At 39.5% G+C, this 26,296-nt stretch overlaps 1 protein-coding gene across 4 annotated transcripts in view; it reads left to right on the top strand.

Annotated features, from left to right (window-relative positions):
* CACNA2D1 (calcium voltage-gated channel auxiliary subunit alpha2delta 1) overlaps positions 1-26,296 on the top strand; it is a 463,694-nt gene that overhangs the window by 186,006 nt on the left and 251,392 nt on the right. For all 4 annotated transcript variants that reach the window (XM_089524632.1, XM_089524630.1, XM_089524631.1 and 1 more), the window contains exon 4: positions 23,654-23,713. In XM_089524632.1, coding sequence (XP_089380758.1) covers positions 23,654-23,713 — 60 coding nt within the window. The remainder of the gene's footprint in view (positions 1-23,653; positions 23,714-26,296) is intronic.

Below are 26,296 nucleotides of genomic sequence, written 5' to 3'. Positions count from 1 at the left end.
TTTTATGTCACTACACCTTGTGAGATAAAAGAATTGGAAAAGTGTACATCTCCCAGAATTCCTCAGAGATCATTCATCAGGGAGCATGGCTAATACTTTATTGTCACTAGTCTGAGATGCAATGCTCCCGTAATATATTGATGACAGTCTGACAGTGTGCAACCACTTTAGTTACCTACGTTTCCTACATACTCTTCTACTTAGGAAAAAAATGGGTGGTGGGGGTCTAAAAATAAGTTTTTATATTTTAGATTTGGTGGATTTTTTTTTAAAGCCACACATCCTCATGCAAGTATATGTTAAACAACATTTTAGACCTTCATACATTTATATTAATATAGTGAAGTAAAATTAGACATGGCATTACATGCATCTTTGAATTTAATGAGCAGGGCTTTTTTTATTTTAAAAATGCAGATAACATTAGTTAGTGTGTGTGCACCTGGTTGTGTATGTACACATGTGTTAAGGATATGAATTCTGGATTTTCCCACTTTCCAACAGATGATGAAGAAAAGGCATTGGTATTTCTTCCAAAAGCATTGAAATATTCAGGATTTTCTTTCTTTCAAAAGACCAAAAACTCACTGCAATGTTTAAAAACTGTGCATTTTTTTTTTAAAAAAAAGCCCCAACAATAAACCCTCACACAGGTTACTATGCAGTTGCACGTCTACCTCTGGCCATGACTGTTTTATTTTGCACAACTTTTTGAGAAAGAGGGACAAGACAGCACAGGAATAGGTGGATTAGATACTAAGAATTAATAAATGAAGGTGTATTGCACTATATACTAGAATTTTGGGGCTGGTTTTATAGTCTTGGTTGACAGAAGGGCCAAGGTGTGCAACAAAAATAATCAATCCCCTTTCACCCTGTAGTCCAAGGAACCCCCAAACAACAAACTCTCTTGGCTCTGAGTCTGTGCTTCCCTTCTTTCTTGACTTGCCTGACTACTGTGATTCCTTGATTCCATCTCATCTCAGCTAATTTGCTTCATCCCTGTGCCTCCCCTGTTTCCTCCTCTTCCGCTACTCTTTCTCAGCTGCCTACCAGGATTTGGAGTAGGCAGGTGGGTCAAGAAAGAAGGGGAGTGCAGACTCAGACCTCAGAGACTTCAGGGAGCAAGTTGCACACAAAAAACAGCCTAGTAGTGGTAGGAGAAGAAGGGGTGGCAGGTGAGGAACAGCCATGGTTCAGGATCACAACAGGCACATAGTTGGATATCTGTGCTGTGGTCCTGAGGAAAATTCTTCTCCTGAATTGTCAAGAGGGAATTCCCCCCCTATACAAACAATAACTTCTGAGGAGGAGTACTCCTAATTATAAGCCATCCTTTCTCAGAAGATACTAGCTGCATTTTTTTAAAGCCTTCAATTAAATGCAGGAATGCCTTTAAAGTAATGCCTAGTTTGGCTTGGGACATGTTTGTTTAACAGTACTTTTAGTGGCCCAGAAAACCAGTTTACACATGACAGTGGCCATGACACAATTACTTCACACTGTGGGTCGTGTGTATGGCATCATTGTCATAGACAGATATATGCAAGTGGTGCAAGTTGTAAAGGAGACCCAGAGAACGAGATATTATGCTGGTCTGTAATGTTTGAAAGTTCTGTGCTTATTCCTGTATAATATCATTTAGCCCTACTTGAGTTAATGACTAGTAGGCTCCTCCTGGATCCTGATCACCTTTGCCCTCTCTGTTAGCAAAGCGATGGCTCCATCTACTGACAGCTAATGCAGTTCACTTCAGTGTAATGCAGTTAACATGATGGAGCATTCAACAGTTGCAGACAGTTTAATGGCTCTGAAAGAGAGTCGAAAGAGAGTCAAAGTAAGATTCCATTACCTGGATGAACATCCTGTCCCTGTCCTCTTTGACACAGAACAGAGATATTATCCCCTGTCTTTTGTGGGTTTTTTGGGCTATGTGTTCTTGAAGAGTTTATTCCTGACATTTTGCTGGCATCTGTGGCTGGCATCTTCACAAAAAACTATGGATGCCAGCCATGAAAGCCTTCAGCTTCATATTCCCTGTCTGCTAGTTAATTTGGTATTTCCATATCTGCCTTTGTAGGCCACCACTAGTCAAAATGGAACGCCCGCTAGTATATTGGAGTGTATTTTTCTTGAACAAGATGAATTGCTACCCACAAGAGAAACCATTATACTACATGTGAGATAAAAAGTGAAATGAGGTGGCTAAAGATAAAATGGAAAAACAAAGGAAGTAAACTCATGCAGTTTCGATTATTCAACCACCATCCTACTTCATCCATATTTGAAGTACTTGAGCACACACTAAAAAAAAAAGTAAGTACAGTCAGCCCTCCACATCCAGTGGGCTTTGAAGTGTAGAACCCCCCTGAAAGTGAAAACAACAACAACAACAACATACAGATACAGTGGAGGGGCAAGGCTCTCCCAGGAATGCTCCTCAGGCTTGTGAAGTAGGCAGCTGGGAGGCTGTAAATCCAGTTATCCAGCACTCACCATCCTGGATTCATGTACACAAAGACCAGCCTGGCTTACTGAGGGGAGAAGGAAGGTAGAAAAAGGCAAAGCTACTGAAAAGGATGCAGAGCTCTCTTTGTGTGCCTGAAGCTGGGATCAAGTTGCTGGATTGCTTTTTGGTGATCTGCCTCCACACTCTCCCTTTTCTCTCACCCTTCTTGTAGCTCAGGCTCTGTAGATAACTATTAAGAGCAATCACCCCAGATTGGGTGGTGAGTGAGTGTGTGGAAGCATATCATCCAAATGCAGTCCCGCAGCCCAACCGTTGTGAGCACCCACATGGCATCACAATATGCAAACATCTTCATGGCTGATATGGAACATCACTTCCTCAGAAAATGTACCCAAAAACTTCTCAGATTTCTTGATGACATCTTTGTAATTTGACCAAATGGAAAGCAATCACTTAAGAAGTTCCATCGGGATTTCAGCAGCTTCCACCTTATCATCAATTAAAGCCTAGAAGAATTCATACAAAAAATCCATTTCTTGACTCCACTGTGCAATTGCACAATGGACTTCTAAGCATCATACTTGGTTAAAACCACCAGATGCTACACATACAGTTGGCCCTTTGTAGTCACAGGTTCTGCATCCATGGATTCAACTGTCCAAGGTTTGAAAATATGTTTTTTAAAATCCAAAAAGCAAACCTTGGTTTTGCCAATGCACATAATGGGACTTGAGCATCCATGGATTTTGGTTATACATGGGGAATGGTGGGCTGGAACCAAACCTCAGAAGGTACCAAAGGCCCACTGTACTTACGTGCCTCCAGTTTCCACCCAGAATACACTACCAAATCTATTATTTAAAGCTAAGCCCTCTGATAGAACTGTTCAGACACAAAGGATAGAGACTCAAAACTATTGGATTCTTAACAGGCATTTCTCAAACTACAATACCCATTTAAAGATATGAAGAAACAAACTGACAAGTCAAGATTAATATGCAGGAATCATTTACAGCAAGACATATCAAAAACACAAAATGACACAATACTGCTAGTAGTCACCTACAGTCCCCTCCTGAGACCACTCAAATGCATCAACAAGGCACTACAACCAATTCTGGCAAATAACATAGCCCTTTCACAAGCTTTGGGAGGTAGGTCTTTATTGGCCTACAGACAAGCTCCAAATCTTAAACAACTACTCACAACAGGACACATGACATACAGGGACAAGAGCCTGCCACAAACCCAGACGTCTTCCCATGTAATACATGCCATCCTATGCAAGCAATGCCCCTCTGCACTCTATATTGAACTAACAGGACAGTTTGTACACAAGAGGATTAATGGACACAAAATCTGAGATTATAAATGCCCCATTCTGTCTAGCTGGTGAATCTCCTTGTTTTTGAGATCTTTTATGTAGTGGAGTGGGACATTTGATTTCAGTCAGAGATTTAAATTGTCCTTCCGCAGCAGCTTGTGTCAAATCACTTGGCTGCAATCCTGTATAGATGTTTTGGGAAAGAAGTTCTATGAAAGTCAAAGAAAGGAACTTCTGACTCCATGTATAGTATATGTGTGTGTAGTGTACATAGCTGTATTGATTTCAGTTCCTCCATCCTACTCCTATTAAAAACTAAAATGAGACCAAATAGTTCTGGCACATAGTCTTCATGAGCAATGACACTCATTTTATTTGATCTACTGCCACTGAAAATGTTACACCAATTTTTAATTTTTTTTTCATTTCCTGTAATTCTTCCTTAGTCACCCTATGCATGAGAAAGTTTAGTTCTCATATAAAGTCACTCCAGAAGTTAGCTAGCTATTTGAGGCTGAAAATTACACTAACCTTTTATTATTGAAGTATATAACATAAAATCAACATGCTCCACCAGCATATTCTTCTTTTGGGGCAAAAATGGTGTACATTTTGTTGCACTTAATATGTGGGAGGATCACAACCCAAAATAGACTGCTTTGGCAACAGAAGAGAGTGTGCTGGGTCTGATTAGTGACAACTGGAAGCTTTTTCTGCTGAATAATTTTGCTTTGGCTGTACAAGCAAGAGTTATGGCTCAGACTGAATTGGCACGCACAGCAAGCAGAGCTCATTAGCTAAAGTTCTTTTCACTCTTAGCAATGTAGAAACTAAAGCCAATCTGCTTGCTCCCTGTTTCATATTCATGATGCTGTCCTCTCTAATGGTTGATTGACAGTTTTGGTAGACGTCCGATGTCTTCACATCAAGTATGTGACCTCAATCCACCTTCCGCTTGCTCCCTTGTGTCAGCTGAGCCTATTGTGAGCATCCATTTTTTCACACCGTCTATATTGTGTTATGATGAATAGTCCTCTTGGGAATTTTAGAACATCTTAATCCCAGTCTGAAAAGAACTCTATGCAATAAATAATCGACAAGCTCCTCTGCTAAACGTGAAAGGATGAGCAAATGTGGGTTTTTGACACCTTACACCAAATGAAAAGTGGTCAATCTTTGAAGAGTTTCCATTTCCTATATTAATATGTGCTGGATACTTTTTCCGCTGAGATGTCATTTGATGTGAAAGTATGAAGGAGTCATGGTGACTTTTATTTCATAGGGTCATATATTTTTGCATCAGTTTCCCGCCTTTTGCATTTGTGTTTTCCAGCTGGAAGATAGGGTGCTGGCACATTGTGCTCCCCTTGTGTGAAATGTTTCTGCTTTCACTTTTTCACCTCAACAAAGTTTCCTCTTTGGAGTAGTAAGAGTATACTATCTGTGACTAGAGAGAGATAGTCCTATACTGAGCCTCCTATCATCTGAATTGTAGTTTCATTGTAGGTGGTTTGTATCTTGCTGCTAGTTTGTTGTGATTTGATGTTGGGTGTTTGGTTTTACTGAAAACCACAGAGACAGAATGCCAGATCTGAAGAATGAACATTCCAGATGTAACACAGTTTTAATGTTGGCTCCTAGTGTGTTAACTGGGAATCAACCATGTGAATTTCCCTACCTCAATCTTTAAAGCTAATTCTCCATCCTTTCAGTGGTATTATTCATAGTCTCCTGGGTGGAGTAAGGATGAGCAGATTTTTTTCCAAGACCATGTCATTTACATACTTTGGGATTTCTCTTCTTTGTATTCTACTCTACCTGCCTACTGATTTATCCTAGAGAAGGTCTAAAAATAATTTTCTAAAGTAATAAATTTGCTAGAGTTCCCTCTTTTGCAGCTGGTTTTCCTTCCTAGTGTCTGATTCTGCCTAGTGTATATAACTAAATTAAATTATATTGAAAAAAGTAAAATAAGTAAAAGGAACCACATGATCACATAAGGGTTTTTTGTGCTGTGATTTATTTGATGTGCATATGTGCTAGAGCCCATCAGTAACCTATAAAAGTGGGATAAAAACATGAAGTGATAACTGCAGCAAAACTAAATGTGTATAATTTTCTGAAGAAAACCAGGAAATAAGAACAAAAATGGAAGAATGCCAGATTGCTAATACACCAATATTTCTACAGAAAGAGGAATGTAGAAATCTGGTGGAATGAACATAATAATAATGAAATCTTCACAAGCATCCTTGTATTTGTCCTTATGCAAACTGTGCTTACTCCAAGTCGAAGACTCAAAACTCAAGGACATGTTGTTGAATGTTGACAATTGCCTTTAAAAAGTGTCACATTTGCATATAAACTTTTAAGAAAATAGCAGATTGTCATGTCAAAGCATTCATTTCCCAAAGGCAAGCCTTCAGATTTAATGCTACACTTGAGTAGTTTCTTGCATGGACTACTTCTGCGCATTTCAGTTGTGGCCACTGTGTCAAACCTTGCCAGAGAGAGGCACCTTCTTCTTTCCTTAACTGTCATCTTCTGCTTTAATTAAACACAAACCAGCCCTTCTTGAAATAAAAAGTGGTAGGTGTCTCTTGTCACACTTCACGTCTAAAGCTCAGATTGACAATGTAAAGTCAGGATGTCATTTGGCACCATCCTGCCATTATAATTTAGACAGCTTGAGTCCCTGTTTGGAGACTATCTGCCATACAGGAATCTTCAGGAGAGAGCAGATGAGAATTATTCTCAGTAACATAGTCTGGAAAAAATGTTTATCTTCCTACAATTGGAGGAGCACCACCTACTCATCCCTGCTAATGAAGCGCTTCTTTGTACTTGGTTCTGCCCTGCTCTTTTTATATGTGCACCATGCTCTTCATCCTGATTTATACATTGTGGTACCATGGGTAAACAGTGTACCAGTATGAGGTTAATCCTCTGTCATCTTACTTATCCAGCTGTATTTTTTTTAAAGTCCCAGTTTTTGTCTCCTCCTCCCACTTTCCCACTCCATACTCATCTTATTTCAATTGCTACAAACTGAGTTCAAAGTGCTAAGGCAATTTCAACTCAATTACAGTATATACTCAACTATAAGTTGATCTCATGTATAAGTCGAGGGCAGGTTTTGAGTCCCAATTATGGGTTTTGATATGTCCTGTGGATAAGTAGAGGGTAAAATGTAGGGTCATATAACAAAGGAGCTAAAGGATGAAACAAAGGAAAACCATGTCAAAGAACCTACAAAATTCCATTTGGCAAAAGTGTTTGTGCTCACACTGAAGTCTTGATGGATGACAGAATAGAAGAGGGTCAGTGCTTCCACGACAGATTGCCCTTTTGACTTTTACCTTGGGATGGTTTCTTTCTTTTATAAGAGTTAAAGTATAGTACTTATATTGACCCGTGGATAAGTCAATTTAGGTTTTTTGGGTCAATTTTTTGACTAAAATTTCTAGACTTATACATGTGTATATACAGTAACTCACCAAGAGAGTAAGGAGAGAAAAGATAGAATTTTACTGTTCCCAGTAGGCTCCAGGAAAAGCAAACTCCTGCAGCCACTCTCAGCTCTGATGTTGCTTGGCGACACATATCCTGTTTTTAATTTGTTAAACGTAGGAGGATATGATGTGTGGCATTCTATGGCTGTACAGGAATGAGTCAAAGTATGCTTTAATGTTTGTTTAATGCCCTGAAAAAGTCAAAAATTCAGAGGGATTGTCACAAGGAGAATTAACAGGTTTGGGGGGGCCTCTTTTGTGGGAATAAAACCTTAGTAACCTTTCCTTAGAGGCAATAAAATAAAATAATTCATTTGTAGGGCTGTAGTCATAACTCAGGGTGGGCTCATGTAGTATCCATGTATAAACCTTGGTGGCTGTTTTTGTCATCACTGCTCATCTTCCAAACATGTTGTGACTTTGGGGAGAGATGTTCAATCCGAGGCCCTCCCATGTTTTCCACTGACCATTCTTTTCCTCCCTGCTTTCTGAAGTCCTCCATGTTGCTCTGAAGCTGCAAAAAGTTTGTGTACCATTGTTGGGAGATGAATGATCTCCTTGCTGTTAATTAGAGATACAAGAGAGATCTGGCTGTACGTGAAATGTCCAGCTGAGCCACTGTGTGCTCTAAAGAGTAGCAAGGATATCTTGTGAGGGAGGTGTGTATGTAAGTCAGGGGGATGTAAACTGACATCCTGGGACTCATTCTACATCCTTGATAGACAGAATACATCTGGAACTGCTGGAATGGTTCATATTGTGCTACTTTTTTTCCTGTATACTTCCTGAGTTGCCTTTCCAGACCTCTCCAGATGATGGAAGTTGAGCTCCAACAATATCCAAGGAAACCAAACTTGGGAAGCTCTAAATCAGGAAAACAAGGCAACATCAGAAGGGGCAGAGAGAGTTGCTCTCTCTCTTTCTGTTCATGTAAGATTTGATAGTTGGCAAATTTCCTTTGAGCTAGAAGGTGGTGATTTTACCTTTTTTATATGCAGAGAAGTGTGAGACATCCTAATTAAACACCTTTTGCTGGAAATCAGCATTAATAAATCCAGGCTGTTGAGCATAGTTATCAAAGCTTTAAACCCCAGAGGCTAACTTTACAAAACCCTTTTAGAACTAATCGCTCTTCAGAAATTCTTCTTCTTTTTCTTCTTCTTCAGATTTCATAAAAATCACAGTTTGACTATTGAGATGAGATTGTGACAATGGTGGGCATGAGAGTGAAAAAGAAAACCTGTGAATAAGCATATTGTATGGAGGCATAAGACCAGAATGTTGTGCTCCTTAGCATCAAACCACGCTACCCATATCCTCTGAACTATTTGGTTGCTTTTTAGAAGACAGGCACCTTCTGGTCCCTTTTATGCTGTATTCCAGTGACACCAGTATTACAAAAATGAATGACATCCCAAGATATGAACATTAACTCTGGGTTAAATTATAAGTCTTCTTTCAGGAGTTTAGGATCCCAGTGTGCTTGCAATTCTAGAAAGAATGCTGGGATAAATGAGAGCTTGCAAAAGTTACTTCTGAGATTAGAACTCATAAGAATCCCCTCATCTCTCAGGGCCAGTACCCATATGCCTAGAAATTTCTGGGAGCTGTAATCCAAATCTAACTTTACCATGCTTTGCAAGAAATGAGGAATCCTTGCCTCAAAATGTTTTGGACCAACTCTGAGAAGACCCAGTCAATCTAGTCAATGTTAAGGAATTGTAGGAGGTCTAATTCAGTCAATCTGCCCAATGTTAAGGAGTTGTAGGGGTTGCAGTTTAAAACTTCTGGAGAAGCAACAATTCCCCTCCCCTTCCCTGTATTTTAAATTACATCTTTTAGATTGGCACCAGTGCATTTCTGGCTTTCAGTGGGACTTCTGTAGAGTCCTTCTAGCAAAGGGACATGGATAGAAAACATTATGTTGAAGTGGAAAGCTCTGTAAAGCAGATCTGTGTGAGCAGCATACTTCCAGCTTTATTGTTTTCTGCGTCAGAGTTCCTCTGTTTGTAGAGGTCCACTGCATTCCTGTGATGGGAAGATGCTGATCAACTTCCAGATGGGCAAGGTAACCAATAACAGTGCCAATCATTTATTGACTGTGATTTAATTAAATGGTGGAGTCCCAATCCTTCCACATGTTTCTTTGGAAGAGAGTCCAACAAGATGCGCTAGAATGTACGGTGATTGGCTGGACTAGAAATGTATATCTGGAAATGCCTATTCAAAATACAATATCAGCAATTACATTGGGAGAAAGTTAATGAAGTTTAATCCTTATTAGATTGCCATACTTTATGCATCTGTGGTAGAAAGCCAAAATGTGTTATTGTTCTGTTCAGTAATTAATCTCTTTTGTGCCATGGAAGAACCCTTTTATACTAAAACAATTTATTCCTAGCGTACACAATTACGCATCTGCAGATGCTCAGAAAGGAGAGCTAATTGGTAAACCTGATTTTTTTTATTAGTATGGGGAGAGAGCATAAGAGAGCATTAAAATCTTGATACTGAAATGAGGCACAAGGTATTGTCTACTTTTATCTAATAAATCATGCTGGCTTACAAAATAGACCGTAATTTGCCAGCTGTGGAACTTTCAATTTGTACTCTTTGGAACCAAATGTTTTGCAAGTCATATTTTTGTTTCTGTAGGCTGCCTCTGAATTTGTTTGGAGTCTTAAACAATCAGCCAAACAAAGCTTTGATATATTACAACACAATGCAACTTGATTGGTATCTGGTCAGGTTCTGGGTATGGTAATCATTTCTTGCCTATCAGTATTATCTTTTACAGTTAAGATTTCTGCAACATTGTCTAGTTTGGCAAAAAGCTGGAATAGCCAAAGAGCGGATCATTTTAAAAGAGAGTTTGGAAATGTTTAGAAAAGTAAGCATTGTTTTGATATCCAAGCAGACAAAATTGTTTTAAAAACAAAATAGATCCACAAGCTGCTCTCAAAAGTACCGGCATCTGTGAAAGAATTAAAGGCCAGCTTTATTTTTAAGTAGAATATGCATTTACTGGCTCATTAATATGATCTAAATACCACATTCAGTTTTGTAACATTGCTCTGCATTGTATGATAATGAACATAACACAAAATAAGACAAACCATTCCCTTATTCTGAGTTTGTATCTTTCATTTCATATAATCACAACATATGATCAACTCTGTTTATGTAAGTATGATTATACAGGATCAGCTTTGTTAATAATAATAATAATTGAAATAAATCTTTTTAGTTTGTCCATGTTTTGTTAAATATTTAGAACATTAAAGATATTGCAGTGTCAGTTCTTCCATACCTGTTATCTGCATTTGGTTGTAAAAAGGAAGATGACAGTGATCAAAGAACTGTGATAAAATGTTACAATATATAGTGATAATCCATTACAAAAAAGTCAAAAATAAGATTTATGCTTTTATGTTGTTTGCCTTCAGGTTGTTTCCAACTTAAGATGACCCAAAGACCAACTTATCATGGGGTTTTCTTGGCAGAATTTGTTCAGAAGAGATTTGCCATTACCTTCCCTGAGGCTCAGAGCATGTGTCTTTCCGAAGGTCACGCAGTGGGTTTCATGGCTGAGCAGTAGTCAAACCCTGGTCTCCAGAGTTGTAGTCCAATACTCAAACCACTTTGCCATGCTATAGAGATATATAAAATCTTTCATGATGTGGAGAACATTGATAGGGCAATGTTTTTCACCTTGTGCAACAGTAGAGCCTTGAGGTCTTCAGTGAAGCTAAATGGTGGGTCAATCATCATGGCATAAAAAAGGAACTTTTTCACACAGCACATAATGAAACTGTGAAACTACTGCCATAAGATGCGGGTCTTTTTCACAACACATATTTGTAGTGCTATGATTTCATTTTAACTTCTATGGTAACATCATATGAAATGCTAGGATTGGAAATTTAGGGAGAGGCACTTAGAGAGCCAACATGGTGTAGTGGATTGTGGACTATGACTCTGGATATCAGGGTTCACTTCCCTGCTCAGCCACAGGAACCCACTTGGGCAAGTCACACACTCTCAACTCCAAAAAATCCCATGATAGGTTAGCCCTAGGGTTGCCATAAGTCAGAAATAACTTGAAGGCACATGACAACAAGCTTAGAATTATCTCTCAAAGAACTCATATGCCTACAAAATTCCAGGACTGCATAGGGTGCAGCCATTCAAGTTCAGTGGAATCGGCATGCTATAATTGTGTGGTGTGAAAGTGTCTATGGATAGCTTTAAAGGGAAATTAGACAAAATCATGAAAAATAAGTTTATGATGATTAACAGTTATGATGGTTGTAGAGTCAGCACTGTGTATCCATGGAATCTGTATCCACTGATTCAACCAATAACAGTTCAAACATATTCATGAAAAGAAATTTCAAAAAGCAAACCTTTATTATCTTGTTTTATATAAAGGGGCCATTTTACTATGGCATTGCATATAACGGGACCTGAGCATCCATGGATTTTGGTATCCTTGGGGGATCTTGGAACCAAAGCCCAGTGAATACACAGGCCCACTATATTTTGCCTCTTGCTTTGAATATCAGTAGTTGAAGAACACAAGTAGGAAAGTCTTATTACCCTCTTCTTGTGGATATCTGTTTGGTTGCTGTGGGAAGAGAATATTGGCCTTTGGACTGGCCCAGCACTGTTCTTTCAATGTAGCTATTGGCTCATTTTTATTGAATGTTTTAAATACTTTCTTGAGATAGCAGGATTTGGGGAACTGTGAAAACAGTTATTACTGAGATCAGTTAGAGTTTAGAGAGCTGAAGTAGGAGAGAAAATACTTTCTTAGGAACATCTCTTTATTCTGGTTCACTCATGCAGTTGTTAGCATGTTTTGTCTTGTAGTGCTTTTTGTTTTAAATTTCAGTAGCACAGGTTTAATTGTGGAGCAACTGTAATGAACAGAGTATCAGTGGTGCAGTGTAATTCACAGAAGTGAAAAAGGGCAACTGTCACAGAATGCTAAAAATAAGAAATATAGTGGTACAAAAGGAGTCTATTCAGAATATTCTAAGGTGGGTTACAAACCGCCATAAAATACGTATTGACTATGTATTAGGGTTAGGAAGGGGCGGTGCTTCCGCACCCCCCTAACCCTAGTATGTAGTCAATACGTACAATATGGTGGCGGCCGTTCCACACGGCTGCCGCCATATCGACGTAGTGGACGCTGTGCGTCTGCACATCGCGTGGCGCTTATGACATCGTGAATGCGCCATTGGTGCCTCGCGGTGTCATAACCGCGCCGCAGGAAGAAGCTCCATTTTGGCTGCTGCGGCTCCCTTGCGGAGCAAACAGCAGCGCCGGCAGACCGCTGCAAAGCGGTGGTCTGTAACACTCCAACGTGTCCCCATTCCCATCTTTCTGATTGTTTAGGGTTTAGGAACATTCAGTGCTATCTTGATATGCAGGGCTATTTTGACTGAGAGAGTGAGAAGCAGTTTGCATGTTGGTATGTATACCACTTAACTGATGACAGTGCAAGTTAATATGCAGTTTGTTGTTGTTAGCTGCCATCAAGTCAAGTCATCGTTGATTTAGCTTACAGTGATCCTATGAATGGGAGATCTCCATTTGACTGTCATCAACAGTTCTGCTCAGATCTTGGAGACTCAGGGCCATGTATTCCTGCCATCCATCTAGAATGTGGTCTTCCTCTTTTTCTACCGCCTTCTACTTTGCAGAACATTATTGTATTTTCTAGTGAGCCACATCTTCTCATGATATGTCCAAAATAGACAGTCTGAGTTTATTCATCTTATTTGTAAGGTTCATAAGTTAATATTTGTGAAGTGATTATTATTATTATTATTATTATTAAGCTTTATTTATATAGCACTGTAAATTTACACAGCACTATATATACAATGTTTTTAATTAGACAGTTCCCTGCCCTCGGGCTTACAATCTAAAAAGACATGGCACAAAAGGAGAAGAGAAGGGTGGTGGAGAAGGGGATCAAGTCCAGCAGTTTTTTTGAAAAGTGTGACATAAATATGAATCATTATTTACTATCAATTGTTCCACCAATTGTTGTTGTTTTTTTTTTGTTTTTTTTTTTTTTGCATTTAATATAGCTAAGATTAAATTGTGGCTTTTTAAATATGAAAGATATAAGTTATTGTAGCAGAAATGTGATACATTTTTAAAGAGTCTTGGAAATGGGCAGGATAAATTGTATGTGAAAAGAAGTAGCAGTTTCCTCAAGTGGATAAGCAATCCTTGCAAGATTTTACTGCTGGCTGTCAGGACAGATTTGTGAGACTATTTCTTAGTCTCTTTCTGCTCATTTTTCTTTCTGCTTTAGCTAGAACACTTATGTTCACATCTGAAGCATATTCCTGTACTTTCACTGAGGAGATTATCACATGGTGTAAAGGACGGAACGTTCCCGTCCTTACCCCATTCTTTGGGCGTGACTGCATGAAGACTATCAGATGACGTCTGTTCTTATCCCATCCTACAGACATTCTTATCACACAGTTGCTATAAGATTATCAAACGACATCCCGTCACTGAAGTGGCATGGCCCTGTCACTTTGTATTAACGGAAACTCTCATTAATACAATGATGGGTGCCACTGTTTGGAGAAGGACAGGATAAGCATGAATGTGGTAAGGACAGGATCCCTGCTTACCCCATGTGATTATCTCTTTTATCATAGTATTGCACAATTCTGTCAAGATCTTAGGTTCTGCCATCCCTGACATCCTTGCAAACCATTGGACCCTGGCATATATTGATGAGCAATTTTAAGCCCTGGGTTTCAGTCTTCTTAGTAGATAGCGCAGTGTAAATTAATGGAAGGTTTTCAGGTTGTCAGCAGGAGCTCAGTTGCTGGCAGCTGAATATTTAATTTGTTTCTTGGGAACATTATTCATGTTTGGATTGAACGTTTCAATTTTTTAGGGCAGGAGGTTGGTAAGTCATTTAGTCTATACAGTGGACCCTTGGTATCTACTGGGTTTTGGTTCTAGGATACCCTATGGGTACCACAATCCATGGCTGCTCAAGTCCCATTACATGCAGTGGTGTAGTAAAATGGTGTCCCTTTTATAAAATGGGACAATAAAGCCATGGATTGTTGATCCATGGATAAAAATAATCCCTGGATATGGAGGGCCAACTGCATTATCTCAGTTTTTTAGCTTTAGCCGCAGAATGATAAGTTAAATCGCACATGCAACTGTGGGTGTAGTAGTTAAAATTTGGAACTGGACCTTGAAAGCTGGATGTTCTGTTTTCACTCTGCTGTGAAAAATGCTGACTGACCTTGGGCCAGTGATGGGGACCACCCCCCAGCATCACCACAGAATGATGAAGATAAAGTGGGGGAAAGGAGAGCCATGTATGCTATCTTGGTGTCATTAGATGGTACAGTGGAGCCTCTGCATACGCGGTCTTTTTATAGGTGGCTTTGAGCATAGGCGCTCAAAGCCGCCGGCACGCGCGGGGCGGAAGGGGCGTGTGTCCCATTCAATTGAATGGGCGCGCGCACCCGTTGCGCCTTGCGCGCCGCCGCGCTGCCGCGCACAAGCCCCATTGGAAACAATAGGGCTCGAGCATAGGCGGATTTTTTTATATGTGGAGGGATCCGGAACGGATCCCCCGCGTATAATAAGGTTCCACTGTAGTATGGAAATACACACCCACACACCATATATACTCAACTATAACTTCACCTCAGGTCAGGTTCTGGGGCCAAAAATATGGCTTTTGATATGGCCCATTAATAAGTTAAAGGTAAAACTTTAGGGGCATGTAACAAGGAAACCAAAGGATGAAGCAACGGAAAATAATGCCAAAAAACTTACATCATTCATGCATGCATAACTGTTTGTGCTCATAAAGGCTTGATGGATAAGAGAACAGAGGGGGTCAGTGCGTACAGGACAGATTACAGTCTTGCCTTTCACCAGGGTTAGCAGTTCGAAGCCCAAGTGCTGCATGGTGAGGTGAGTTCCTATCACTAGTCCTAGCTTCTGCCAACCTAGCAGTTTGAAAACATGCAAATGCAAGTAGATAAATAGGTACGACTTCTCAGTGGAAAGGTAACAGCATTCGGTACAGTCATGCATTGGGAAGGTAACGGCATTTGGTGCAGTGCAGGATTCGTCTTCGGAAAATACTGGCTCTTCGGCTTAGTAACAGAGATGAGCAACACCCCATACAGTCGGTTACGACTAGACATTTATGTCAAGGGACTACCTTTACCTTTTACTTTAGGGAAGTCTGTCACTCAGAGGAAACCAAAAATGTAGACTGAAGTTGACTGACTCAAATTCAAGTCACTTCAGTATCTTGACTTGAATCTGCAGTAAATGATACACTGACTTGATTCAACTTGTGACTGGTATATTTTTAGTGACTGACTTGCTGGCCTTGGTTCCGTAATATAAAATATTCATAAAGTTTCTCATAGGGGAACAGTGAATGAGTTAGGCAATGGGCTTGAGATGGAAGGATCTTTCTAAAGCTTTTCAAAATAAAGCTGTTTCAGGCCACTTTGGAGGTATGCTGTTTAAATGCTGCATGTGTGCTAAGAGGCCGGAAGCCATGCTAAAGGAATGCTCCAGTCCTAAGAACTGGAGCACAGCTTTGGCACAGCTTCTGGCCTCTTAAGATGCATGTGTCATTTAAACAGTATACCTCCAAAGTGATCAGAAGCAGCTTTATTTTGGCCTGTCTGTATGGGGCCTACATTCCACAGGATAGCCCACTCCAGCAACTCTCTCTCAGAGTTCTGGACATTTGCCGGTAGGGAGTCCCGCACTTTGGGTCTCTATCTCTAATCATCCCTGTCTCACACTGGAACCCTCACAGAGTCTGTGCATAGTTCTGGAATAGCTGTCTTTCATTCCCTTTTTCTATATGTATGTCTGTCTCTCTTCCCAAACTCTTTCTGCTTCTGTTCAATCATATCAGTGCCTACCATCCTTCTCGTGTCTCTCCTCTTGCCTCTCTCCTCATCTGTGCCTCAGTGACCTCTCTCTTTCACACATGCTCTGCAACTTTCTTTTGCTTTTCCATGTACACATGCTGCACCATGAGGCAGCGTACTGTAGACATCCTCTTCCTGCTCCTTCCTTCTCCTGTTATTCCTGGCCTATAATACATACTTGAGAGCGCTGTCTGCCAGAGTGAAAAACTCAAATTTCTCACGGGAGGTGGTGAAAAAGAGGGACATGTAGCTAATTAAAATCCCACCCATCATTCTTAGAATATGCCTTCTCAAACACATTAAGTTTCATTTACATTCTGATTTAAATTTTATATGAAAATGGTAATCAATATAATAAATATTAACACACAGCTTACAATCTCTGTTTGGAACACACATCATTTGTTTTCTAAGACATTTTAAATGCTCCAAATACTTAGTATTCTGTTTCAATTTAATTGTGCCTTGCACTGCTGACTGACTGTAAGAATCACTGCAAGTACATAAGCTAATATTTACTCAACCCAAGACATGTGTTGCTGCATGCTGAGATATCATGGGAAAGAATCTAGCCCTGAGGATGTGTAAGTTCTGTAAATATATGCTCTGTACTGTATCACACAACTGGGCATAACTAGGTAGGGAACTGAGCTGTAATTTTCTATCCTGCTAATATTTCTGGCAAAATGTGACTTAAATAGCTGTCTCTGTACCGCTTGTTTGTAATATATACAGTAATGCAGGAAGCATTACTCACATGAGAAGACAGTTAGAGAAATCTTATCTTCCTTTAAAGTTAAAGTGGTAAGACATTTTACATTCTAAATAGACCATGGCATGTCAAAATTAGTGATGGATTTCACTGATCATAATACCGGTACACCATAGTTAGCAAAACAGATCTGTTCCTGTACATTACTTCTTCGAGAGAAAATTTGGTACCAGAAGCAGAATTAACAGAGAAGGAATAGGGATAGGTTCCTATACTCCACCCTCAGAGCAGTTAAATATGTTTCAACTTTTTAAAAATTCAAAATGAAAAATATGCACATGAAATGAAACAACCAGGTCACTCAAGCATTGCAGAGCTAAACAAAAACGGAGATTACTTGGAGGCTTCTTTCAAAATTCCTTTTTTTTCTTTCACCAGCCTCCACTTTTCTTATGATTTTCATTTTAGAGACTGAGGGCTTGTCTATACTGACCAGAATACTCAAGATTGCTGTGGGTTTTGCATTGAACAATGGGTGGCTGCCTTTTCATGCGATTCCCATTTCTTACCCAGTGCTGCCGCTGAAGTCACAACAAGGCGCCCAGCCATAGTAGTGATGCTGGGCTTCTCATTCTGACTCCAGAGTGACTTGTGCCCAGAGTGGAAGCACTGGGCATCTTGCAGAGACCAAGTAGGAAAGAAGCTGCTTATGGTTACTATTTTGCCCTTGGGAAACAAGCCAGAAGGCTCAGCATCCCAGAGATTTTAAGGAGAGAGTGTGTCCAAGCTCACCCAAACATCAGTTGAGAAACAGAGGTAGTCCAGTCTGGTTCAAGTCCTTAATGGGTCAGTCTTCAGTCTAGGCAGGCAGTCCAAAGGGTTGTCCAGAAGAATAGTCAGACGTCCAGCAGAGGTGAAGGCAAACAGGCAATCAGTTATTAAACATGACACCAGCATAGCTTTCTCCCAAGGTAAAAGTTGGTTGTCAGCCATTCTTGTCCAGGAGAGGTGCTGGATTATTTATAGCCTGCCCAGGTCTTGCAGGTGCTCCCTGATTGCATCATGAAGAAAGTCTGCCCAATTTGGGGTTGAAGCCCTGGATCATGGAAACGGGGGGGGGGGGGTTGAGTAAATCACCCATGTAGGCCTAACCTTACAGAACTAAACTTTTCTAACATGACAAGAATAGATGGGGACACAGGCTTTTCTATCTTCCCTTTTCTCTCTGTTTTGTTGTCGCATAAGGGATTCTGGAGGCACGTGCTGTTTACTTTGTCTGTTGTAGACAGGCTTACACAGCTGCAAGAAATCACCTAGTGCAGAATCCCATTCTTTCCCACCTCAAGTTTTATTGCATTGTTTACGGCAGATACGCTGCCACAAAACAGCATATTGTGTTTGTGTTTCTTCAGCCCTCCCTTACCATCTTCCCAGTGCTGATATTACTAAACAAACAAACAAACAAACAAACAAACAAACAAAAACCTCCAGTGAAACACAGGAAGAAAAAAATGGGCTGGTTGGCAGAAAAGCACTGTAAAAAGAAGTTGCTTTGTCAGAGACAATGTTATTAGAGGTTGGTTGGTTCTGCCCTCATCTTGATGGATCAAACATTGTATAAGCCTGTGGATCAAGAGGAACTCAAAGCTAGCTGCTGTATGAGACTGGATGGCACTGTTTCTTTCAAACATCACGTAGAAGTAATAGTGCATATACTCATGCATAAGTCTAGAAATTTTAGTTAAAAAATGACTAAAAAAACTTGGGTCAGCTTATCCACATAATGGAGATTATCACTCAGGAATAAGAAATGGGACAGAAATGGAATGCTTCCATCATCATTGTGCAATTTCACAAAGATTATCACATGACTTTGTGCTCATCCCATACTTATCCCATTAATAACTTGTAATCATCCTGCAGTTGTCTTGTAATTCATGGGAGTTTACCATTAGTAAGCTATTACAGAACAATTATAGGTTATTCACAGGAGAAGTCCAGGATGACTGTGATGTCATGTGATAATCTTCACACAATCACACAATAATGATGGGAGCATTTCATTTCTCTCCCATTTCTTATCCTTGTGTGATAATCTCCAATTTAAGTACTGTACTTTAAGTCTTATCATAATAAGAACTACCCCTTTTTCTGAATAAAGTGCCAAAAGCAAGAGCTTGGTCTGACCCATGAGCAATTAAAAGAAGCACTGACCCTTTTATTCTCTCCTCCATGGCACTCCTCCTGCCCTTTCCTTCTGGCAGGAAAATGGTGATAGTTTGCTATTTATCCATCAAGCTTTTTGGGTGACAATAAACATTTATGCCTGGGATTTTGTATATTCTTTGGCATCGTTTTCCTTTGCTTCATCCTTTGCATCCTTTGTTACATGCTCCTAGGTTTTAGCCTCAACTTATCCATGGGTCATTTCAAAATCCATAATGTTGGCCCCTAAACATGCCCTTGACTTATACATGAGGTCAACCTATAGTAGAGTATATATTGCAATTTTAATATCGGACTGCCATTAGTTAAGTGTGAACCATAAAAAAGCAGGATTAGAGTTTTAATAAATTCCCTTTCCAACTATCACTCTCAATGGCCATGCATGCTGAGGGATTCTGGGAGCTGGGAGCTATAGTCCATACATAATTTCCCCATGCTCTGGGCAGAAGCATCCCTTTAAGAATGTGATGATGTATTGCTTGGGAATAGACATGATTTAACTGTTATTAGGCAGATAATAATTATGGTTTGGAATTTTAAATTTATGGTGTTTTTGGTTTTTATATTGCTATTTTATTTCAGACATCCTTTGATGTTCCTCTAGCTCCCTAGGCATTATTTGTACAAGTTCATTAGGATCCAGCATTTTCATGTGCTAGGCTTTAGTCTTGCAGACAGAGGTGGAATAAATCTCTGTTTTTGCACAGTATAATAACAGCTCAGTGTATTAACAGGTACTCAGATATACAGTTTGAGGGGGAAGAGTTGCAAGGAATACAAAAGCTCCAATCTTGCTATTTCGTATACAATTCTGATGCCTTTTAAAAAGGGCCATCACATTAGCTGTCAGAATTCTGTGCTAGTCAGGAAGCGATAAAGATATGACTAAAAAGAAAAGAAACAAAAAGAAAAGAAAAGAGAAAAAGTGAAGGTTTGAAAAGGAATAAGCCTTTCTTGGGAGCTGCTCTTTCCAGATCAGATAAAGTTCCCCCGTATTTCTTTCCTTCTGATGGCAGTACATCAAAACCTTTTCACAGATTAGCAACACACACTTGGGATGCTCAGGGCAGACCTTTCAATGCCTAGCCAGTTTTCAGACTGACAGATGATGTAGCCTTTTTAGGGTGATCTTTCATATCTCAATAAAACAAACAGAAAAGTTCAGAGGTTGCACATAGCAAATATTATAAGTTACATGCATCTGTTCTGGGGGCTTTCTGTTTTAGGCAGGTTTTTGTACAGAATAGGAAGGTAGCAACTCTAGGAGAAAGCTTAACAGAATTTGAGCCATCTTCCTTTTTCTATTCTTTCTGTGTGTGAGGACCAGAAAATGGCTTAAGGGTAGAGAAACCATTTTTAAAGGATAATTGTTTCTGCATTAATAACTTCTACCCCACTGAAATGTGGATTGCTAAAAGAATATGATTAATGGTGACTAGGAATGTCTGTGCATCCAAAAATGATGACATGCAGAGGCATTGAAACTTGCAATGGTTTTAATGATTACTGTTGATAAGTTATTACTCATTACAGATTAATCTTTGTCTTAATAATCACAGAAAATGGGGGGGGGGGGACAGAACTTAGAAAAGTTTCCTTTTATGGATCACAACTTCCAGAATTACCCAGCCAGCATGGTTAGTTGCTATTATGTGGGAGTTATTGTATCCCAAAACTTTTCTAAGATCTCAGTAATAATAACATGTAATATTCATAAACTTTTTTAAAAAGTGGATTGGCATTATCTCACTTATTCTATATGCCACCATATGTCAGCATCCCATCAGTGTGCTTGTATTTTAAATACACCTGAAACAGGCCAAGGGAAAACTGGGAGGTGATGCCTTTTGACTCACCAGGAGCACCTCTTTCTTGTCTGGATTGCTGCTATGGCTATCCAGATTATTTGGAATGGGAGAAAATTTGGGGGTAACCAACACCTTAAGCTGTAGCTCCAGTCTTCCATTTCTGTAAGCCAGCCATTTACCCTGACAGGATAGCTTCTATAAGCAGACAACCTTTTTGGCATCTGATTTGCTTCTAGCTTGGCCCCATATGATGCCAGGGAGTGGCAGAGTTTCTCAAGCTAGAATGAAGCATGGAAACCTCTCTATGTTTATAGGGGCCACAATAAACTCAGGGGAACAAGTGACCAATCAGCTTGTCTTCAGGTTTGGCTTTGGTGTTACCAAAAGCTTTGGCTTTGGTGTCTTCCAGCTCTTCCACACTAGAAATAAATCATCTGACACCATGGTTCCATTTTGTGGAATCATGGGATTTGTAGTTTTGTGAGGTATTCAGTCTGGTCTGTCATAGAGGTTTTGTGCCTCACCAAACTAGAAAACCCAAGATTCTGTAGGATAGTCATGGCAGTTAAAGTGGTGTCAAATTGCTCTGATTCGGCAGTGTGGATACATACACCCTTCATATTTCTTGTTTCTCCCATTTGCAACATGGTGGTTCTGAACACATTATTAAACTCATAGAAGTAATTTTTAGAGATCTAAACCTGTGAAGATACCTATTTTGCAGTTTTATATATTAAAAATATATATCTGTGCTTCTCTGAAGCAAGAGTATGCGATCTCACACCATTATCTTGCAAAACCTCCAAGTGGAGTGAACTCCACTATCATGCTTTACAACTGTAGTGTGAGGCATAATCTCTTTGAGGTTTTAGCCTTTTTGAATTTACGGGCTTTAAGTTGTTGCCTAGACAGGAATATGTGGAACATTGCAAAAGATGCTGTAGTTACATAATGCAAAACAGAATTGGATGAAAATTCTGTGTCCTAGGTATAGGCTTAAATACTCAACAGTATAAGCTATTGTTGCAATGCTGTATTCATGTACTGTGATGACATAGGGAGTACATTTTTCAAAGTTTACTAAGCCTCTTAAGAAGCCGTCTGCACAGGATGGGCAGTTGCTATTACAGCATACATGAGAGATTAAATGCATGAGGAATTAATATCTGTTTCTAATTCTGAGAGACTTGTAAAAGGCACTTCTTCAGTCAAGGCCTCATACATGCACCCTAATCCCTTAATATTATTGTATTCATACTGATTAGAGCATGAAGACATGCACATGCAAATAGGGCGTCACAGAAGTAATGCTACAGAGAGAGCATTAATAAGTCTAGGTCAAAATGTTTCAAGCACTGTTCATTCCAGTGACATTTGTTCAGTTCTCATATTTAGCTGTCAGTCATCAAGTGATCCACATGAATGTGTGAAATTCCCCAAGGATATTCTGTGTCTGCCACTCTGCCCATCATTTCTCTCTTTCTCTCTCTCTTCCAATGCATTGGTAATTATTTATTTTACATGATTTTCTTTGAATTTTCTGCCAACTGCCATTGCCATATTTTGTTCACATTATAGTAGTGTTCCTTCTTTAGGCAACTAAGTATGACTAGTAGGGTCAGATCATGATAATTTACTTTGATTTACCTCCCCGCACTCTAGCTGATACAATTGTTATAGAAAGGGTTCCAGCACTGACTGTTATGCACAAGTTAGGATAATATTCCTCCCAGAATGAGTTTCAACAACTTTATATACATTTCTGTGAAAACTTGGGGTTTAGGAGACACTAGTGAGCTTTATCTGTGCTGCAGGTTTATTTCTTAAATATTTACACCTTGTTCTTCTGTTGTGGCACAGGATCCTGAAGGCAATAACAACCAGACTTAAAATATGACACGATAAAATACAGTAAAAACAAAATGACACAGGACAGATTAAATTTCAGTTTGAAATGTCCAAAGAAACTGTAGAGTGAGAAGAAAATTGCACAACCCTCTCACAAACATATAGTTAAGGATAGATGGATATGTTTTACTTTGTGTTAACATTTTTTCAACCATAGTTTTTTTCCTGTCCTGTGTATCGACTTGTTTGCATATGCTTTAAGTCCACCCACAAAATCATTTGCATTTTATCACATATGAATATTTATTTCTGTTTTTGTTAACAGTTTGCCCTCATATCAGCATTTTGCAAACAATTCCCCCTAATATTTGAGTTTTACCCTAATGTTTGCATTACTGCATGTAATTTTTGAACAGATAACTCCATCACAGTAGTCAGAGAAATGACATCTAGAAGATCCCTGTGTTACAGTTTGTGGATTAAAATATGACAAACAAATTTGTCCCCCATCCTTACATGTAATATAAATTAACTGAATTTAACATTCATATGAAGTGACATTACTATGTTTAGTCTTCTTTTTGGGACATAAATCTAATTATCTTGGTTAGTGCCTGATAGGTTAATGTTTGTTTAGATTTTAAAATAGTCTTCTCTACAGATGGTTAATAGCTGCATTAATATTTTCATAAATAACCTGATTCATCGTGATCCACTATTGTTGTGTGTACATTATTGGTCTAAAGTGGCTTCACCATCATTTTCTTTGTTTTATTTTCTGTAGCGCCTTGCTGAAGCAGCAGAAAGATTTCAGAAAGAACATCAGTGGCAAAATGAGTTTGCGGTAAGCTTGCACTTTAAATATATATCCCATTTCCTGATTTTTCATTTGCCATGGTAGCTATGCCAGATAGCTATTCATCCTTGTTTCAGTATGGCTTTCTCAGAGATAAGTAATACCTATGAACAGAATGTTACTGAAGCAATGTTGAAAAAAATGTTTGTTTTGAAGCTAATAGGGAGTGAGGACTGGCAGCAGAATATATGTTACACTTGGACAATGAAGCAATGCAGCCCACAAGCCTTCTGCACAGAGGTCCTTTGCCTTCAAGTGGAAAAAGTTTCAGGCTTTCTTCATGGCTGTAGGTCTGTCTCCCTCTTGTCCGAACCCATCATGTCCTTTAATTCCTCTTGTCCTTACTCAATGTAGGCAGCTCCCTGTCCTCAGTGAAATGCTTTGTTGCTGCCATCTCCTGGGACTGCAGTGTAGAGGACATCCCTCTTGTTTTTGGGACCCAGCAATCAAGGCACTCCCTAAAAGATACCTCCACTTGCATCCACTGGTCTTTGGTCCAACCCCATCATGGAACCTCAAATTAGTGCTTTCTCAGCTTTCAAGGAGACCATTTGAACCTTTGTTCACATGTGACCTTATGTGGAAGATGGTTTTCCAGGTCGCGATTACTTCAGCCTGATGAGCAGGGAAACTCTCTGCTCTACCATCAACCCTCCTTACCTCTGATTCCATTAAGACAAATTGGTGTTACAATATGTCCTTCTTCCCTAAAGTGGTTTCTACCTTTTAGATTGTAAGCCTGAGGGTAGGGAACCATTTAATTAAAAATAATAATTGTAAGCCGCTCTGATAGCTTTTAGGGCTGAAGGGCGGGGTATAAAATACCATTAAAAAAAATTTAATCAAGACATCTTACCCCCTGCCTTCATATAGAATCCCACTTCTTACCTCTGAGAGCTCAAGATAGCTCTCTATTCCCTCAAAATCCATAGAGCCCTCATCTTCTATGTAGATAGAATCTGAAATTTGAGAAAAACCACAAGACATTTTGTCTGTTACTCAAATTCAAAGCTGGGCCTACCACTCTTAATGTTTTTCAAAATGTGTGGTCTCCACCCTTCACTTGGCATAGGAACTCTCCAAGAAATAGCCTCCTGCATTTGTCAGGGGCAGGGCCTATTATGCCAGGATGGTACTTGCCTGTTCAGCCTTTCTTGCTCGTGTTCCAATGGACAAAGTTTGCCATGTGACTGTATAGTCCCAGCATCTGACATTTGTTTCCCACTGCAGACTGGATGCTCGCTTCAGAGCTGATGCATCATTTCCACCCTCAAGTGACAGTCTCTTTTGCCACTCCTTTTTAGTGGTAATAATTTTCTGCCCCCCACCTTTCTTGTTGGCTAGTCAATAAATTTTTACATTTATTTTCACATATATCTTCTGTTGTCGCATGACACACCCAGCTCCAGGTATTGTTAGTCACCCATATGTGTAATTCACAGAGAACACAAAGAGGAAGGACAGGTTGCTTACCTGTAACTGTATTTCTTCAAGTAGTCATCTTTGAATTCACACAAATCCACCCCTTCTTCTCTCATTGTGTGTTCTGCCTATTGGTCTCCAGGATGCTGCTATGCGGCATGCTTTGGAACTGAGACAAGCGGGCAAGTATAGGGAATATATATAAGTTGGTGGGTGGGATAAGTCAGGCCTAGTTATGCCAGTAGGTTCCAAATATGCTCTGTGCAGGTGCAGTAAAACCTATATGACCACTTGAAGAAAAACAGTTGCAATTAAGCACACTGTCCTTCTTCCCTAAAAAACAAACAAACAACAAAAACAACAACAAAAACCCAAACCCTCAGAAGTTTCACCTTAAAGGGAACCTCAAAATTTGTTTTATAATTTCACTGTGCATTAATCCCCAATGCCATTCTAAGGATGTGTCAGACCACATCTGAATACAAGTTCAGGTTACAGAAAGTTTTTGACTTTTCAGTGAAAAGTGAGTCCTTTCATAATGAATGAGAGGAGAGTGAGGAAAGAAGAAAAGTTTTCTGTTCATGGCATGTAGTTAAACTATGAAATTGGCTACTAATTTGGATGTTTTCAAAAGCGACGATACATTTCAACTTGTCAGAGGGCCATAGACTACATCTGGTATCAGAGACAATATGCATCCGTATATCACTAGCTGGAGAATATGAGCTGAAGCATGGAGTTGCATTTCTGTCATGCTTGTAGGCCTTCCTTGGATTATCTGGTTGGCCACTGTGGGAACAGAACACTAGACTAGAGAAGCCTTTTTCATCTTTCTTAGGCTTTTCTCATTTTTTTGCAGTTCCTTGCCTCCCTCACAAATGTCACATGAGGAGAAACTTTCAAATGTTCTTTAAATTTTGCTTGAGGCAAACTTTCAGTGGCAGATTTACTTTTGTCAGAATATGTCTATTTTGCATGTATATAGTTGTGCAGTGGGTGATTGTCCCACATAGTCGATACTCTCCTGTGGTTTCACTTTCTTTTGCCCTTTATGTTCAGTGTGAATTTTTAAAAGGCTGGTTTGTACATTCTGCATAGTGAGCTTATAATTTATCAAATTTCACTGCCAGGAAGGATTTTGAAAAGTTG

This window comes from Sceloporus occidentalis, unplaced genomic scaffold (assembly GCF_023333645.1).
Source record: "Sceloporus occidentalis isolate IW3139 unplaced genomic scaffold, rSceOcc1.0.p SCAF_5, whole genome shotgun sequence".
Lineage (NCBI taxonomy): Eukaryota > Metazoa > Chordata > Lepidosauria > Squamata > Phrynosomatidae > Sceloporus > Sceloporus occidentalis.
This window is presented reverse-complemented; position numbering and strand designations above follow the sequence as displayed.